The sequence below is a fragment of the Artemia franciscana genome, chromosome 7 (assembly GCF_032884065.1).
Source record: "Artemia franciscana chromosome 7, ASM3288406v1, whole genome shotgun sequence".
NCBI lineage: Eukaryota > Metazoa > Arthropoda > Branchiopoda > Anostraca > Artemiidae > Artemia > Artemia franciscana.
In genome coordinates this window covers 19,143,857-19,161,233 of record NC_088869.1, presented here as the reverse complement: position 1 = coordinate 19,161,233, position 17,377 = coordinate 19,143,857, and the positions used below count along the sequence as shown (strand labels likewise).

At 35.9% G+C, this 17,377-nt stretch overlaps 1 protein-coding gene across 1 annotated transcript in view; it reads right to left on the bottom strand.

The window, feature by feature from the left end:
* Positions 1-17,377, bottom strand: part of LOC136028943 (5'-3' exoribonuclease 2 homolog) — a 147,524-nt gene that overhangs the window by 80,460 nt on the left and 49,687 nt on the right. The window contains exons 6-7 of the mRNA XM_065706930.1: positions 12,989-13,325; positions 1,544-1,705 (exon numbers count right to left, since the gene is read on the bottom strand). Of these exons, the coding sequence (XP_065563002.1) occupies positions 1,544-1,705; positions 12,989-13,325 (499 nt within the window). The remainder of the gene's footprint in view (positions 1-1,543; positions 1,706-12,988; positions 13,326-17,377) is intronic.

Sequence of the window (17,377 nt, the reverse complement as noted above, 5' to 3'; positions counted from 1 at the left end):
GTATAGAATTTGGTTACTCAGGCAGGAAGAATGGTGTACATAGACAGGGAGTAGGGCGCAAGATAAATAAGGAAGCTGTTAGGTCTTGTTTAGGCTGGGAAGGTATTAAAAATAGAATACTAATTCCTCATTGTATAACTAAAAAGATCAAGGTTTCAGTAATAGTAGTAAATGCCCCTGTTAACTGACTGACGGACATACTAGTGACTCACATAAATTTTACTTACAGTTACAAGAGCAAACAGATAAGTTCCCAGGTAGAAATATGGTGTTTTTACTAGGATATTTTAACGCCCAGGTCAGTAAAAATAGGGGTAGATGGTATCCTAGCCTAGGTAAATTTGGTGTAGGAAAAGAAAAGAGGAATGGCTGCAGACTTTTGCAATTTTGTAGGTATAACAATCTAGATAAAACCAATACGGTGTTTGGTCATAAATTGGCCCATAAGTTGACATGGTATTTGCGTGACGATAGGTACTAGGGTACATAGGAGTGCTGCTATTCATGTTAAAAGTAAAGATCACCATCTAGTAGTGTCTAGGACTAATTTAAAGCTAAAACTTCGGAAGGATAACTACCTCCCGGGAAGCTATTATGTTGGCAGACTCCAGGATGAGAATTACAGAGAGATTTTCCAGGAACTGTTGAATACTAAACTTGAGAGTTTAAAATTTGACAAAGTGGAAGATAGTTGGAGTTATTTAGAAAAACAAGTTGTGAAATTGCTGATGGTGTCTTAGGGAAGAAAGTTAAGACTACAGCTAGGAATATTGGTAAAAAAAAACTATGTTTAATATATAGAAGAAGCGGATTTTATAAGAACTATCTGAGTGACAGATCATATGAAAACAAAAGAAGTGTAAAGAAAGTTGAGAAAGCACTAAAATATGAACTAAGGAGGTGTGAAGTGGAGGCAATGGATAAAATTGCCTCCACTTCAGATTCAATTGAAGGTTTGCAAGATGAAGCTAGACGGCATAATAGTAAAATATTATACTGGCCTGTTAATAAATTGAGATTCAGCAGTTAATCCAGACTTGTTCCTGTTAAAAATAAGTTTTAACACACTGCTTTATTTTAACAAACTGATAAAATTTATATAATTGTTCCAAATGCCCAGGAAAGACACAAATTGGCCATTTAGTCCCCCTGTCCCATTGGCCATTAGTCCCACCTTATACTGATAATAATTAGGTGACGAGGAATGCGCCCTTGATTTTGGAATGCGAAAAATCACTTACTTGGTCGAACTGCATTTAAAAAAATAATTTCACACCAGTTACTAGAGCTCACACCTTTTTTTTTAAAGAAACTGTCATTTGCATAAGTTTAAGTCTAATACTTGATTAAAGCCTATCTCTGTAACTAATGATCATCAGGCAAAGGAGTAGCGTACCCTTGAAATTCAAATGAAAAACAAATTTAATTATTCAATCTAAATTATTTATTTTGATACCAAGTTATTACAGCCTATATTATAGTTCAAGGATATCATAAATCAGTTTATTAAACATTGCTGCGCCCAAGTTTAATTTTTACTTACCAATTTGACCACACATATCGCATGGTCTTGGCGGATTGTCTCCTCTAATATCTTCTCTGATTATGGTAAAGTTCGGTTCATGGGTAGCTAATCCTAACATGATAAGATCTGCGTCTGCGCCACAAAGCACATGCTGCGTGTTCGGATCGTGACCTGGTTGAGCTAAAAAGAAAAAAAAAGTTACATCTAGCTTCTGAAAAAAAATTTTAACCTCAAACGATGTGTAAGAAACCAAAGCTATGCAAGGATAGATCCTTTGCGCACCTCTTTTCTCAGTCAATATTGCCTAAGGTTTCTCAGAAGACTTGTAGGATGCAACACTAAAACTAGTTCCAAACAACTTTTTGTCAACTAGCAATTTAAAAAAAAAGCAAGTTATCACAATGCTGCTCAGTTAAATAGTCTTATATACTTAGTCTGAATACCTAGAACTTTTTTTGCTAAGCTTACACATTAAAAGAAGAAAACTAAAACAATTGGCATAAAATTTATTACACAACATGAGAATTTCCTTTGAAAATTTTATTCTCGCATTAAATAAACTATTCTTAAGCGGCGATTACACATTTTAGACAGACAACTTTACAAAAGATAACTTTTTCCCAATATCTTTGTTTGGTAGCGTTTTATATTTCTTTCGTGATATTCAGAGCAATCATTAGAGCCACCCCATACTCGCGATAACAACAGCTGCACGAAAGTAATCTGTCAACGCGAACTTGTGTTTTTACGCTTCTTTTCTTTGCCATGAGTTGAAAGACAAAAGTGAAACAAGTTTAACAACAGTGGAAATATTTCAAAATAGAGATCCCTTTCCCGTTCAATTCGACTAAATTGATAACCATATTACTATCTGCAGTACCAGAAATTAAAATTTTATTAGAGCTTTATTAGTTCCAGCTCCTATCGGCTTTCAGCTTTCTTTTTACCTTCTTAGAAATCTAGTGAGGATTCTTAGAACACCTTGTATAAAAAACTGTAATAACTAAATCATTATGAAGCACACTTATCTCGCCAAAAATAGTATTTCGTGGCATATGTAAATAATATAGGTAAGCTTGGAACGTACCATGTGTGTCGTCTGGGACAAACAATACGACCATATAATTACTAGAATCCGTGCATCGGTTACATTACACTTAATGCTTGTGGCATTCCTGATTTTCGCAGATATAAATGATGGGCTATGCAGGTAACCTGTCCACAATGGCCATAGCAATAAAATAGTACTTTCCAAGTTTTCACAATGAGATTTAAAAAAAAAATGAAAAATTATATAAAGGTCCTATGAAAAATCTGATCTGCGAAAATCAGCTAAATTTTAGTATTGCTAAAATCTCACTGTGAATGAGCCTTCAGCCATTTTTGCCGAGAAGTCCAGTTGAGGCTTCTAGCTCCTTAATCCAGAACATGATAGCGCGCAAAAAAACCTATATTAAACCTATAAACCTATATTAAACCTGTCTGTCGTGAGAACGAAAATAGGTTTTCGTACCCTAAAAAAAAAAAAAAAAAAAAAAAAAAAAAAAGAAAAAAAAGAAAGGAAATAACAAAATCGACTACAAGCAAGGGAATAGAGCCCCTCAGAGTAAAAATATGGACTCTTACCTTCAAAAACTATTAAAATGCATATTAGGCAGCTAATAGGTACATCCACCAAATTTGACTCTGAATTCCGGTTGCTAATTCTTTTAATTAATTGGTGGGTAAAGGAGCTTTACTACTTTACATGTAAGGTGAGTGTTTCTTTATTGTAAGGTAGATGTTTCTAACTTCATAACCAAGAATATGAAATCACGGTAAAAATTTGAACGTGTAGACATAAAAGTGCTTAATGGATCTATACGAAGATGAAATAGCCGCTAATATGGAGAATCACAGCTAGAAGAAGCATACTGCATCCATGTTTCTCTTACTTAACAAATTCAATCAATTTATTATTTAAAAAAAGACATTCAGTTAAATAGGTTCAATCTGAAAGCATAGCCCATGGGCCGAATGTGATTCCTAATTATGCTTCTTAAATATTGGTATATAAATATTTATTTAATTACACTTCCTTAATTAATGACCTATGATTAACAGGCTTCGGTAATATCAGGTGCATTCTATCACATAAAGAAAGCCTATACATATTGCTGAAAACAGTGTTAGTAGTTTTCTAAGGGCTTTAGATAAGCCACTGAGAAACAACAAAACTCAAAACTAGGGCAATTAAAACTACACTATTCTAGTGTTTTATTGGGAGTCTTTGTGTTTTATTTATTTGGTGTTGTAGTGTTTTGTGAATCTTATTGTCTTAGGGTTTTGCTGAAAAGATAGATGGTCAAACAGTTCGTGGTAACGAACTGTAGTAAGGAGCGATCCGGCTCAATAGTAACCAAAACTTTAAAAAATTGAATTTTGATATAAATAGCCACATCAAAAGAATCGCATTTTAATGCTGATTTTAAATATATAAGTTTCATCAAGTTTAGTCTTAGCCATCAAAAGTTACGAGCCTGAGAAAATTTGCCTTATTTAGGAAAATAGGGGGAAACACCCTCTAAAAGTCGTAGGATCTTAACGAAAATGACACCATCAGATTCAGCGTATCAGAGAACCCTACTGTAGAAGTTTCAAGCTCCTATCTACAAAAATGTGGAATTTTGCATTTTTTGCCAGAAGACAAATCACGGGTGCGTGTTTATTTGTTTGTTTTTTTTTGTTTTTTTTTTTCCCAGGGGTCATCGTATCGACCAAGTGGTCCTAGAATGTCGCAAGAGGGCTCATTCTAACGGAAATGAAAAGTTCTAGTGCCCTTTTTAAGTGACCAAAAAAATTGGAGGGCATCTAGGCCCCCTCCCACGCTCATTTTTTCCCCAAAGTCAACGGACCAAGATTTTGAGATAGCCATTTTGTTTAGCATAGTCGAAAATCATAATAACTATGTTTTTGGGGATGACTTGCTCCCCCACAGCCCCTGGGGGAGGGGTTGCAAGTTACAAACTTCAACCAGTGTTTACATATAATAATGGTTATTGGAAAGTGTACAGACGTTTTCAGGGGGATTTTTTTGGTTTTGGGGGTAGGGTTGAGGGAGGGGGCTATGTGGGAGGATCTTTCCTTGGAGAAATATGCCATGGGGGAAAAAAATTCAATGAAAAGGGTGCAGGACGAATCTGGTCACGTTAGAAAAAAATGTCAAATTAAGAGCTTAATATACAATGCTGGGTGTTCGGAGCCTCTCTATTATGGAGTATAATTTGAAAATAACACAACTATACGAGCGATAAAACATGTATACCACAACCATAACTCAACTAACGAAAGAACTGCTAAGTGATAACACAACTATAAAGCGAAAACAGGTGAAAACTAACGGGAAAATAAACGAACTAAGAGGTGGAAGGGGCCCAGAGAAAAAATATAATCCTTTTTCAATTTTGAGCCTAACTTCCGCAAAGGAGTAATAATGTCAGAAGCCCCGAAATACCGAATTATTTTCTTTTCAAACACTTCGTGGTAAGGAACTGTAGTAAGGGGCGACCCGGCTCAATAGTAAACGAAACTCTAAAAAACGGAATTTTGATGCTAAAAGATACATCAAAAGATTCAAATTTTTACGCTGATTCTAAATATTAAGTTTCAATTAATTTAGTCTTTGTCATCAAAAGTTACGAGCCTGAGAAAATTTGCCCTATTTTGGAAAAAAGGGGGAAACATCCATTAAAAGTCACAGAATCTTAACGAAAATCACACTATCGCATTCGGTATATCAGAGAACTCTATAGCAAAAATTTCAAGCTCCTATCTAAAAAATGTGGAATTTTGTATTTTTTGCCAGAAGACAAATCACGGGTGCGTGTTTATTTATTTGTTTGTTTTTTTTTTTTTCCCAGGGGTCATCTTATCGACCAAGTGGTCCTAGGATGTCGCGAGAGGGCTCATTCTAACGGAAATGAAAAGTTCTAGTGCCCTTTTTAAGTGACCAAAAAATTGGAGGGCAAATAGGCCCCCTCCCATGCTCATTTTTTTCCAAAAGTCAACAGATTAAAATTTTAAGATAGCCATTTTGTTCAACATAGTCGAAAACCATAATAACTATGTCTTTGGGAATGACTTACTCCCCCACAATCCCTGAGGGAGGGGCTGCAAGTTACAAACTTTGACCAGTGTTTACATATAGTAATGGTTATTGGGAAGTGTACAGACGTTTTCATGGGGATTTTTTGGTTTGGGGGGTGGGGTTGATGGGAGAGGGCTTTGTGGGAGGATCTCTCCTTTGAGGAATATGTCACGGGGGAAGAAAAACTCAATGAAAAGGGCGCAGGATTTTCTAGCATTACTATAAAAAAAAACAATGAAAAAATAAACATGAAAACGTTTTTTCAAATGAAAGTAAGGAATAGCATTGAAATTTAAAACGAACAGAGATTATTACGCATATGAGGGGTTCTAAAAATACTTTAGCATAAAGAGTGAGGTATTTAGGAGGAGATAGATACCTTGCTCTTGATGCTAAAATATTTTTAGTGATTTCAACTATTTATTCTACGGCCTTTTTGATTCAGGGGTCATTCTTAAAGAATTGGGACAAAACTTACGATTTAGTGTAAAGAGCGAGGTATTAACGAGGGTACAAACCCCCTCGTACACATAATAAAAATATAAGAATATAAAAGTTTGTTACGTAAGTTAATTCTTAAGTTACGTATATTTTTTACTAATAAAAACGTTCGTTGAATATTAAAAGTTCTAGTAGCCTTTTTAAGTAACCGAAAAATTGGAGGGCAGCTAGGCCTCCTTCCCCACCCCTTATTTCTCAAAATCGTCTGATCAAAACTAAGAGAAAGCCATTTAGCCAAAAAAAATTAATATACTAATTTCATTTCAATAATTTATGTGCGGAGAGCCAAAATCAAACATGCATTAATTCAAAAACGTTCAGAAATTAAATAAAAAAAACTAGTTTTTTTAACTGAAAGTAAGGAGCGACATTAAAACTTAAAACGAACAGAAATTACTCCGTATATGAAATGGGTTGTCCCCTCCGCAGTCCCACGCTCTTTACGCTAAAGTTTTTAATTGTTTTAAAAAGTAGAATTGTGGCAAAGAGTCAAACTTTAGCGTAAAGAGCGAGGGACTGCGGAGGGGACAACCCATTTCATATACGGAGTAATTTCTGTTCGTTTTAAGTTTTAATGTCGCTCCTTACTTTCAGTTAAAAAAACTAGTTTTTTTTATTTAATAATATAAAGAGGCAATCTTAATTCGATAAATCTGAGTGCGTAAAGATTAGGTAGTATAGGACACAAACAATCAATCACTTCAAATTTTTTTTTTACTCTGTTCAGTTTTAAACTATATCATACGCAGCGTAATGGCACTTCCTGAGTAAAGAGCGATGTGGGTATCGCTTTTTTCCATTATTATTATTTTTTTTTTTAAACCAGAGCACTTCGTATCAAAGGAGTGTCGCAGAAACTTCGAAAATAGCTTTTTAGATTGGAAATTGTAAGGCTATTGTCCTTTTTAATATTCGAGAATGATTGAAGGTAATTAATCCCCCTTCCAGGCCCACCATTTCCCCGAACACATCCAATCGAAATTTTGAGATAGCCATTTTGATCAACGTAGTCAAAAGGTCCAAAAATTGTGTATTTAAGGTCGATAACCACCCTACAGCCCCCAGGGCAGGGGTTGTAAGTTATACCCTGGGGGCAAATAATGTTTATATAGAAAGGGTGGTCGTATAAACTTCGGAGAGGGAGAGGGCTCATTGAATCGCTAATCAGAAATTGTAGTGCCATTTTTGAAATTCAGAGTGTCGGCAGGGTGAAAAAACCCCCACGCTTCATATGTTCCCGAAATACATCTGATAGAAATTTTGAGACGGCTATTTGTTGTCGTAGAAACTTCGAAAAAGGCTCATTCGATTGGAAATTGAAAGGGCTAAAGTCCTTTTTAATAATCAAGAGTGATTGAGGTCAACTAAACCCCTCCCACGCCCACCATTTCCCAAACACATCCAATCAAAATTTTTAGATAGCCATTTTGTTCAACGGAATTGAAAGGTCTGGATATTTTGTCTTCGAGGATGACAGCCCCCCAAAGCCCTCAGGGCAATGGTTGTATGTTGTGACCTGGGGGCGGCATATAAGGTGCATATAGAAAGGATGATCGTATAAACTTCGGAGGGGGCTCATTGGATTGCTAATCAGTAGTTCTAGTATCCTTTTTAAAATTCAGAGTGATCAGAGGGTGTATGCCCTCTCCCCACACACCTTGTATTTTCCTGGAATGCATCTGATAGAAATTTTGAGATAGCCATTTGTTGTCATAAAAACTTTGAATAAGGTTCATTCCATCGGCGATTGAAAGAGCTGATGTCCTTTTTAAGATTCAAAATGACCACAGGGTGCATACCCCCAACACCTCGTATTTTCCCCAAATACATCGATAGAAACTTTGAGAAGCCCATTTGTTGTCGTAGAAACTTCTAGAGGGCTTATTAGATTGGAAATCGGTGTGGCTAGTGCCCTTTTTAACAGTCAAAAGTGTTTAGAGGGCAACCAAAATTTTGGTTCCAATATCCAATCAAAATCTTGAGATACCCATTTTGTTCAGCGTAGTTAAAAGGTCAAGAAATTACATCTTTGAGGATGACGATCCCCCCCCACGAAGCCCTCAGGGCAAGGGTTGTAAGTTAAGCCCTGGGGGCATTAAGGTTTATATAGAAAGAGTGATCGTCTAAACTTCGGAGGGAGCTCATTGAATTAATAATTGAAAGTTCTAGTGCCCTCTTTAAGATTCAGAGCAATGGGAGGGTGGATACCCCCTCCCCCAGCGCCTCGCATTTTCCAGAAATGCACCTGATACAAATTGCTGTCGTAGAAACTTCTAAAAGGGCTTATTAGAATGGAAATAGGAGTGGCTAGTGCCCCTCTTAATAGTCGAAAGTATTTAGAGGACAACCAAAATTTGGTTCCAACATCCAATCAAAATCTTGAGATACCAATTTTGTTCAGCGTAGTTAAAGGTTTGGAAATTGTATCTTTGAGGATGACGATCCCCCACAGGCCACAGGGGAAGGGTGGTAAGTTATGTTCTGGGAGCATATAAAGTTTGTATAGAAAGGGTGGACATAGAAACTTCGGAATGGGCTCATTGTATTGGAAATCAGATGTTCTAGTGCCCTTTCTAAGATTCAGAGTGATCAGAGGGCGGAATCCCCTACACCTCGCATATTCTCGAAATGTGTCTGATAGAAATCATGAAATGGCCATTTATTGTCGTAGAAAAGAACTCATTTCATTGGAGATTAAAAGGGCTAGTGCTCTTTTTAAAAGTTGCAAGTGATTGGAGGACATCTAACGCCCCTCTCACATCCAACATTTCCTCAAACATATCCAATCAAAATTTTGAGATAGCCATTTTGTTCAACGTAGTTAAAAGGGCCAGAAATTATGTCTTTGAGAATGACAACCCCGCTACAGTACTCAGGGCAAGGGTTGTAAGTTATGCCCCGTGGACATAGAAGGTATATATAGAAAGTGTGATCGTATAAACTTCGGAGGGGGATTATTGGATTGGTAATCAAAAGTTCTAGTGCGCTTTTTAAGATCCACAGTGATCAGAGAGTGGATATCCAACCCTCAGCCTTATATTTTAGCGAAATGCATCTGATTTTAATTTTGAGATGGCCATTTTTAGTCATAGAAACTTCGAAACAGCTCGTTCAATTGGAAACTGAAACGTCAAACTAACCGAATAGTCGAAAGTGATTGGAGGGCAATTATCCCCCCTCCCACACCCACTATTGCCCCAAACACATCCAATAAAAACTTGAAGATTGAAAATAGCCATTTTGTTCGGCGTAAGTGAAAGATCCAGAAATTATGTCTTTAAGGATGGAAACCCCCCACAGCAGTACACAGTTGTACGTTGTGCCCTGGGGGCATATAAGGTATATATAGAAAGGGTGATCATATGAGCTCCGGAGGGGGCTCATTGGATTTGTTATCAGAAGTGCTCGTATACCTCGTATTTTTACCGAAATGCATCTGGTATAAATTTTGAGGTGGTCATTTGTTCTCGTAGAAACTTCAAAAACAGCTCATTCGATTGGAAATTGAAAAGCCCAGTGCCCTCTTTAATAGTCGAAAGTGATTGGAGGACAACTAACCCCCCTCCTTCGTCCACTGTTTCCCCAAAAGCGTGCAATTATAATTTTGAGATAGCCATTCTGTTCATCGTAATTAAAAGGACCGGAAATTATGTCTTTGAGGGTGACAACCCCCAACACCCCTCAGGGCAAGGGAAGTTATGCCCTAGGGGAATATAAGATAGATATAGAAAGGGTAATTGTATAAACTTCGGTGGGGGCTTGTTCGATTGGTAATCAGGAGTTCTAGTGCCCTTTTTAAGGTTCAGAGTGATCGGAGGGTGGATAAACCCCACCCCTCCAAACCTCGTATTTTCCCGTAATATCTCTGATAGAAATTTTGAGATGATATTCCTGTCGTAGAAACTTTCAAAGGCTCATTCAATCGGAAATTGATAGGACTAATGCCTTTTTTTAATCAAAAGTGATTAAGGGGCAATAAGTTCCCCCCCTCCATGCCCATCAATTCCAAAAACACATCTAGTCAAAATTTTGAGATACCCATTTTGTTCAGTGTAGTTGAAATATCTGAAAATTATGTCTTTAACAACCCCCATACCTTCTCAAGACCAGAATATAATTTGCTCTATACCGAAAAAATGGCTGTGGATTGTCATATACTATACATATATTCTATAGATATATTCTATCAGTATACACATACAGATATATATTCCTTATAGTTTTAATAGTTTTAATTTATTAAAGTCAAAAAATTAAAACATTTCAAACGTATTTGTTTTTTCAAATCATACAATAAATAATCGAGCCAAATTCAAGACGAGCAAAAGTTAACATGACTAGGTTTGACAACCCCCCATTGCTTCTCACAAGAGCGGAACACAATTTGCACTTTACTGAAAACAAAATATATTAAAATGTTTTCACTTTATTTTTATTTTTTTTTAATGTTTTTACTACTGTGTCTTGTGCCCTTTTTGAGAGTAACAAGAGATTAGAGGGTAAGCAGCCTTTCTCTCAAGCCCATTCATTTTCCAAACGCATCCGGTCAAAATTTTGAGATAGCCATTTTGTTCAGCATAGTAGAATGGTCCAGCAACTATATCTTTAGGGATATTAGGCATGTCAACCCCAACAATTATACAATTGGCCCATTATACTTTAAAACTAAATTTTGCTCTAAAAATAAATCAAAAGGCATTGTGTTAAATGGTTGCCAATAAAACACTTCAGCAATATATCGAGAATGACTGGGGGTATTAGTAGTTATAGTAGACAGGTTTAATAGCAAAAACTTGTCAGCTATCGCTGATTTGCATTTCTTTATAACATAGTCAACACATTCAGACTACACTTGTAAATATAAATCAAACTATAAACATTAACTCTTATTGTACATCTTGACGAAAACCGGGACGAATGAATTACCATATCGGTTTGTTCTTGCTTTGACGGGAACAAACTTAACGTGCTTTCTTGTTCTTGATGGTAGAGGTTGATCAGGTAGAATGTCACGGTTCTGAGGTTTAGAAAGCAAGAACTTTCCAAAACTTATTATCAGAGTTTCGTACCGATTTTGGAGTGACGGCAGTCCTAGCAGTTCCAGAGCCTGAGCAGCTCCAGTTCCAGAACCTACACATACCGTTTTAAGTCTGTAGACTAGCGTTTGCACTTTTAATCATGCTTTCGATATGTGCGGCAAAGATGAAGTCGTTGGAGAAAGTAACTCCAAGAATCTTGAGACTGTTTGTTAGAGGGAATTGAACATTTGGCTCCATAACATTGATTTTTAGCGGGTAAAAGCGTACTATCTTCGACTTGTTCCGATTAATCTCAATATTTAGCTCCGCGCACTCTTTCGTGAAAACACTGAAAAAATTTGAACTGAATTGTGGCGTCAAAACTCCGTTTTGTACTAAATATTTCAGGATAAATGACAGGTCGCCCACAAACTTGTAGCGGTCGTCATAGTAAGCTATGAGGAAGTTAATTACTGACAAGAATACAGTGGCTGCGAGCTGAGTGCCTTGAGGGGCTCCACAGGTAGATGAGGACCATGGATAAATTAAAAATACTTTTTGTGTCAGGATTAAAAATTGTTGAACAAGTTTCTCCAACATACAAATAGCGACCCATACTATGGATTCTTATAGAAGAAAAATGAAAAATATACAATATTTTTTCCTAAGAAAGACATTATGTCAATAAAAAACGGACAGAAATTAACTTTAAAAATTTTTTCACACGACAAGTTTTTCAAAGAAAAATAAAGAGTTTCATTAAGTCAAGAATGAGCAAAAATTAAGTCAAATAATCTTCCCAGCTTAAAACTACCATAAATCACTATCAATAAATAAATGAAACTCAAAACGAACAGAAATTACAGTAAATAACCGAGTCAGACTCGAAACGAGCAATAGCATGAGTGGGGCTGATAAGCCATATGCCTTCTCAAGACCAGAATATAATTTGCGGTTTGCTGAAAACATATACTTGTAATGTTTTCACCTTTCTTATTTTCACAAATGAAAAATAATAAAAACCTTAACGAAGAAATGTCTTTCGAATGACATGTCAAAGACATGTCAATTTAACTGACAATCCACGGTCATTTTTTGGTTTGTTCCGTTTGTTAGCTTAATAGAGCTCTTTACTTTTCTTTGAAAAACTCTTATGTAAAAAGTTTTTAAATTAATTATTATAAAAGTCGTTGTGTATTATTGCCCCAATTAATTACAGAAGAAAATCTAGAAACATAGAAAAAAAAACTTTAGATTCAAATTCGACTGTGTGTGTGTGTGTGTGTGTGTTTGGAAGCAGTGTTGTACAAATTCCTTTGTTGTACAATCATAGTTCTATGACTATCTACCTTAGTTTTTCTGCCCTAGGAATGACGCATGGACGGATGATAGATAGACTTACCTGTCTCGGCTTTTTCTACAATTAGCCACAACTTGATGCCCACAACTACTTGATCTTAAAATTTGAGATTCAAATGTACTTTGAGAATTAAACTCGATTGTGTGTTGGGGGGGGGGAGACGAAGCAGTGTCGTACAAATCCCTTTACTCTGCAGAGCTCCGTTTTACAATCCACTGTTATTCAAGACACTGAAAAATAAATCATGGCAAGAAACATCACAACTTTTTCGAAGTAATTTTAGTCAGAGAGCCAAAAAGCCCTAAAAGTAGCAAACTTTTAAGCATGTGTAGTATTTTTACAAGCTAGTGACACAAAGTACTCAGATGACAGGAGTCTCCAGCCTGTTAGATCGCGTTTTATGTTTGATTTAAAGGATTTCACGACATACGCAAATATTCTAAAATACCAATATTTACCCCTTTGTTTCCTAACATAATCTTGAATCTTGTGCTCTCCTTCACCAGGCACGCTTGCATCAGAGAGAATAACTTTAATTCCAAACCATCCGGGATTGTTTGAGAGTCGCTCATGTATATAGTAATGAAGGCAGTCACTCAGCCGTGCCATAAATGGTGTTCCAGGTGTAATACAATTCGAATCAAAATGCTCATGTCCTTCCTTCAATGGTGGAAGCTCACAACCTTGTGCCAACAACTCTTCCCGTATTCGCGCCATCTCTTTTTGTTTTTCTGCAGTCTCTTTAGAGGCACGAAAGCGACGAGACCTTTGCTGATTCATTTTGGCCCTAGGTGCCTAAAATAACAAGTGAAGTGAGACTAGATAGCTAGATTGACCTAGCGTTTTCTTCCACCGTTTTAAGAGCATAAATACACTAACAACAGCTTTACTTTCGTAGAAAAAAAAGACAGTGTTTTCATGGCAAACATTTTACACTTGTAAAACAGAGACGCTCCAATTATTCGCACCATCTCTTTTTGGTCTTCCGCAGTCTCTTTAGCGGCACGAAAGCGACAAGACCTTTGCTGATTCATCTTGGCCCTAGGTGTCTAGAATAACAAGTGAACTGAGATTAGATTGTCTTAATTGTCTTTTTCTATTCTTTTTTTTTTAATTTTTTCTACTGAAATAAAATAAACAATTGTTATTATTATTACTTCTTGACTTCCCTGGACTAAACTTCATTTTCTAGTTCCATATAGGGTTGGCACATGATTTGAAACAACGGATGCCACAATTAGAAAATTATTGCGTTGCCCTACAAGCTTCAACTTGCTCGATGCTCTTCATGAGTTATATCTCAACCCTCTCCCCCTGGATATAACCTTGATGGCAAAAAAACTTTATTTTAATGTTATTTGCTGCTTTAATGAATTTGATAAAATAGATTCAACATGGGATGTTTTATGACCAATTAAAGTCAGGTTTCGACAGGTAATATTAGTCACTCACTTTGTATGCATATGATATACTTCTTCTAGCTGATAACCTGTCATCAACAAGAAGGGTCGTTAAGGCTTTTCAGGCTAGTTTGTCCAGGATTGGCCTTGCTAATAAAGCGTCGAAAATTGAGAATATGACTGCATACCCGCATTAAAAGGCGCAATCAGAGTCCCTTAAAATAGCCTCAGTATCCGAATCTATGAGTTATTTAGGCGCTCCTTTTGATTCATCGATATTAGCAAAATGTACTCTTGTTATTAATTAGCTAAAAAATATACTCCATACAACATATGGTATGCTGGAAAAAAATTAAAAATTAAAAAAAATTAAAGTTTGTCCAGGATTGGCCTTGCTAATAAAGCGTCGAAAATTGAGAATATGACTGCATACCCGTATGAAAAGGCGCAATCAGAGTCCCTTAAAATAGCCTCAGTATCCGACTCTTATGAGTTATTTAGGCGCTCCTTTTGATTCATCGATATGAGAAAAATGTACTCTTGTTATTAATGAGCTAAAAAATAAACTCCGTAAAACATATGGTATGCTGGTAAAAAAATTAAAGAGCAATTTGACAAATATACGGTAGGAAAGCTTTACAACTCCGTGTTTCCACAGCATCTGTTTTTCATAATTCCGTTTTGGGATATGTTCTCTAGAAGTGATAAAAAAAAACCAATAGGGGTTCAATTTTACGGGTATGCTAAGTATTTTATTGATATCCCTTTGTTGGTTTTTTAGGGATAAGAAACCAGTAAGGGGCCAATTTTACGGGTATGCTAAGTATTTTATTGATATCCCTCATTGGTTTTTTAGGGATAAAAAACCAATAAGGGTCCAATTTTACGGGTATGCTAAGTATTTTATTGATATCCCTCTATTGGTTTTTTAGGGATAAAAAACCAATAAGGGTCCAATTTTGCGGGTATGCTAAGCATTTTATTGATATCCCTCTATTGGTTTTTTAGGGATAAAAAAACAATAAGGGTACAATTTTACGGGTATGCTAAGTATTTTATTGATATCCCTCTATTGGTTTTTTAGAGACAAAAACCAATAAGGTTCCAATTTTAAGGGTATGCCAAGTACTTTATTGATATCCCCCTGTTGGTTTTTTAGGGATAAAAAATCAATAAGGGTCCAATTTTACTAGTATGCCAAGTATTTTCTTGATATCCTCCTGTTGGTTTTGTAGGGATAAAAAACCAATAAGGGTCCAATTTACGGGTATGCTAAATATTTTATTGATATTCCTCTGTTGTTCTGGAACACATACATTAGTAAAATACCATGTTTTCGATATACCTGCTAAGATGGAGGAATTATCGACTGGTTCTGAAGACCGGTGTAAGAAAATATCGGATTTTCCACTTAACCTTCTTTTATATACTAATATAATACGATATGACCAAACTCAGTATATAAAACCAAACTAATATGAAGACTAAACTAATATAATACATATCAAGTTAAACACTGGAGTTTCAGTTAAATATTTAATGAGTCAAAATGCCAACTCAAGCAATCAAGGAATGAATAATTCAAACAATTAAAAGATTTTAAAAGCCCTTCACATTTATGACCAAGAATGTGGCCTGATTTTATGTCCCATTACATAATAGGGCATAATATAGCACCTGTGTCTTAGTGTTGATTAAATAAAAAAAACAAGTTTTTTTAACTGAAAGTAAGGAGCGATATTAAAACTTAAAACGAACAGAAATTACTTCGTATATGAAAGAGGCTGCTTCCTCATCAACGCCCCGCTCTTTACGCTAAAGTTTGACTCTTTCTCTCAATTCTTCTTTTTAAAACAGTAAAAAACTTTAGCGTAAAAAGGGGGGTGTTGAGGAGGGAACAGCCCCTTTTATATAAGGAATAATTTCTGTTCGTTTTAAGTTTTAATGTCGCTCCTTACTTTCAGTTAAAAAACTGATTTTTTTTATTTAATTTTTGAATGTTTTTGAATCAATGCATGTTTTGATTTTTCTCTGCAGGGTTCTCCGCAGAGGAATAATCAAAACAAAATTTGCATTTTTTTTTTCTTTTTTTTTGGCTAAATGGCTTTCTCATAATTTTGATCGAATGATTTTGAGAAAAAAGAGCGGGGGAGGAAGCCTAGTTACCCTCCGATTTTTTGGTTAATTAAAAAGGCAACTAGAACTTTTAATTTTTTACGAATCTTTTTATTAGTAAAAGATTTACGTAACTTATAAATTAGCTTACGTAAAGAACTTTTGTATTCTCATGTTTTTATTAAATATATGAGCGGGTTCGCCCCCTCGTCAGTACCTCGCTCTTTACACTACAGCTTAAATTTTGTCCCAATTCATTAAGAATGACCCCTGAATCACAACAGCCGTAGAATAAATAGTTGAAATTACTAAAAATACTTTAGCGTAAAGAGCGAGGTATTAGAAGGAGGTGAGCTCCTCATATGGGTAATAATTTCTGTTTGTTTTCAGTTTTAATGCTGTTCCTTACTTCCAGCTGAAAAAACTTTTTCATATTTATTTTTAAATTGTTTTTTTTTTAAATAATGCTAGTAAATCCTGCTCTCCCTTCCCAGCATATCCCCCTCTTCTCAACCCCTCCCCCAACCAAAAAAATCCTCCTGAAAACGCCTGTACACTTCCCAATAACCATTACTATATGTAAGCACTGGTCAAAGTTTGTAACTTGTTGCCCTCCCACGGGGACTGTGGGGGAATAAGTCGTCCCCAAAGACATAGTTATACGGTTTTTCGACTACGCTGAATAAAATAGCTATCTCAGAATTTTGATCCGTTGACTTCGGGAAAATAATTAGCGTGGGAGGGGGCCTAGGTACCCTCCAATTTTTTTGGTCACTTAAAAAGGGCACTAGAACTTTTCATTTCCGTTAGAGTGAGCCCTCTTGCAACATTCTACGACAACTGGGTCGATACGATCACCCCTGGGAAAAAAAAAAACAAACAAAAAAACAAATAAACACGCATCCGTGATCTGCCTTCTGGCAAAAAATGCAAAATTCCACATTTTTGTAGATAGGAGCTTGAAACTTCTACAGTAGGGTTCTCTGATACGCTGAATCTGATGGTGTGATTTTCGTTAAGATTCTATGACTTTTAGGGGGTGTTTCCCCCTATTTTCTAAAATAACGCAAATTTTCTCAGGTTCATAACTTTTGATGGGTAAGACTAAACTTGATAAAACTTATATATTTAAAATCAGCATTAAAATGCGATTCTTTTGATGTAGCTATTGGTATCAAAATTCCATTTTTTAGAGTTTTGTTTACTATTGAGCCGGGTCGCTCCTTAATACAGTTTGTTACCACGAACTGTTTGATTTCAGTTTCTGCTTGTTTCTCTTTCTTCGTTAGACATTTTAGTCACTTTACTGTATAATCGTTAACTATTTGCGTG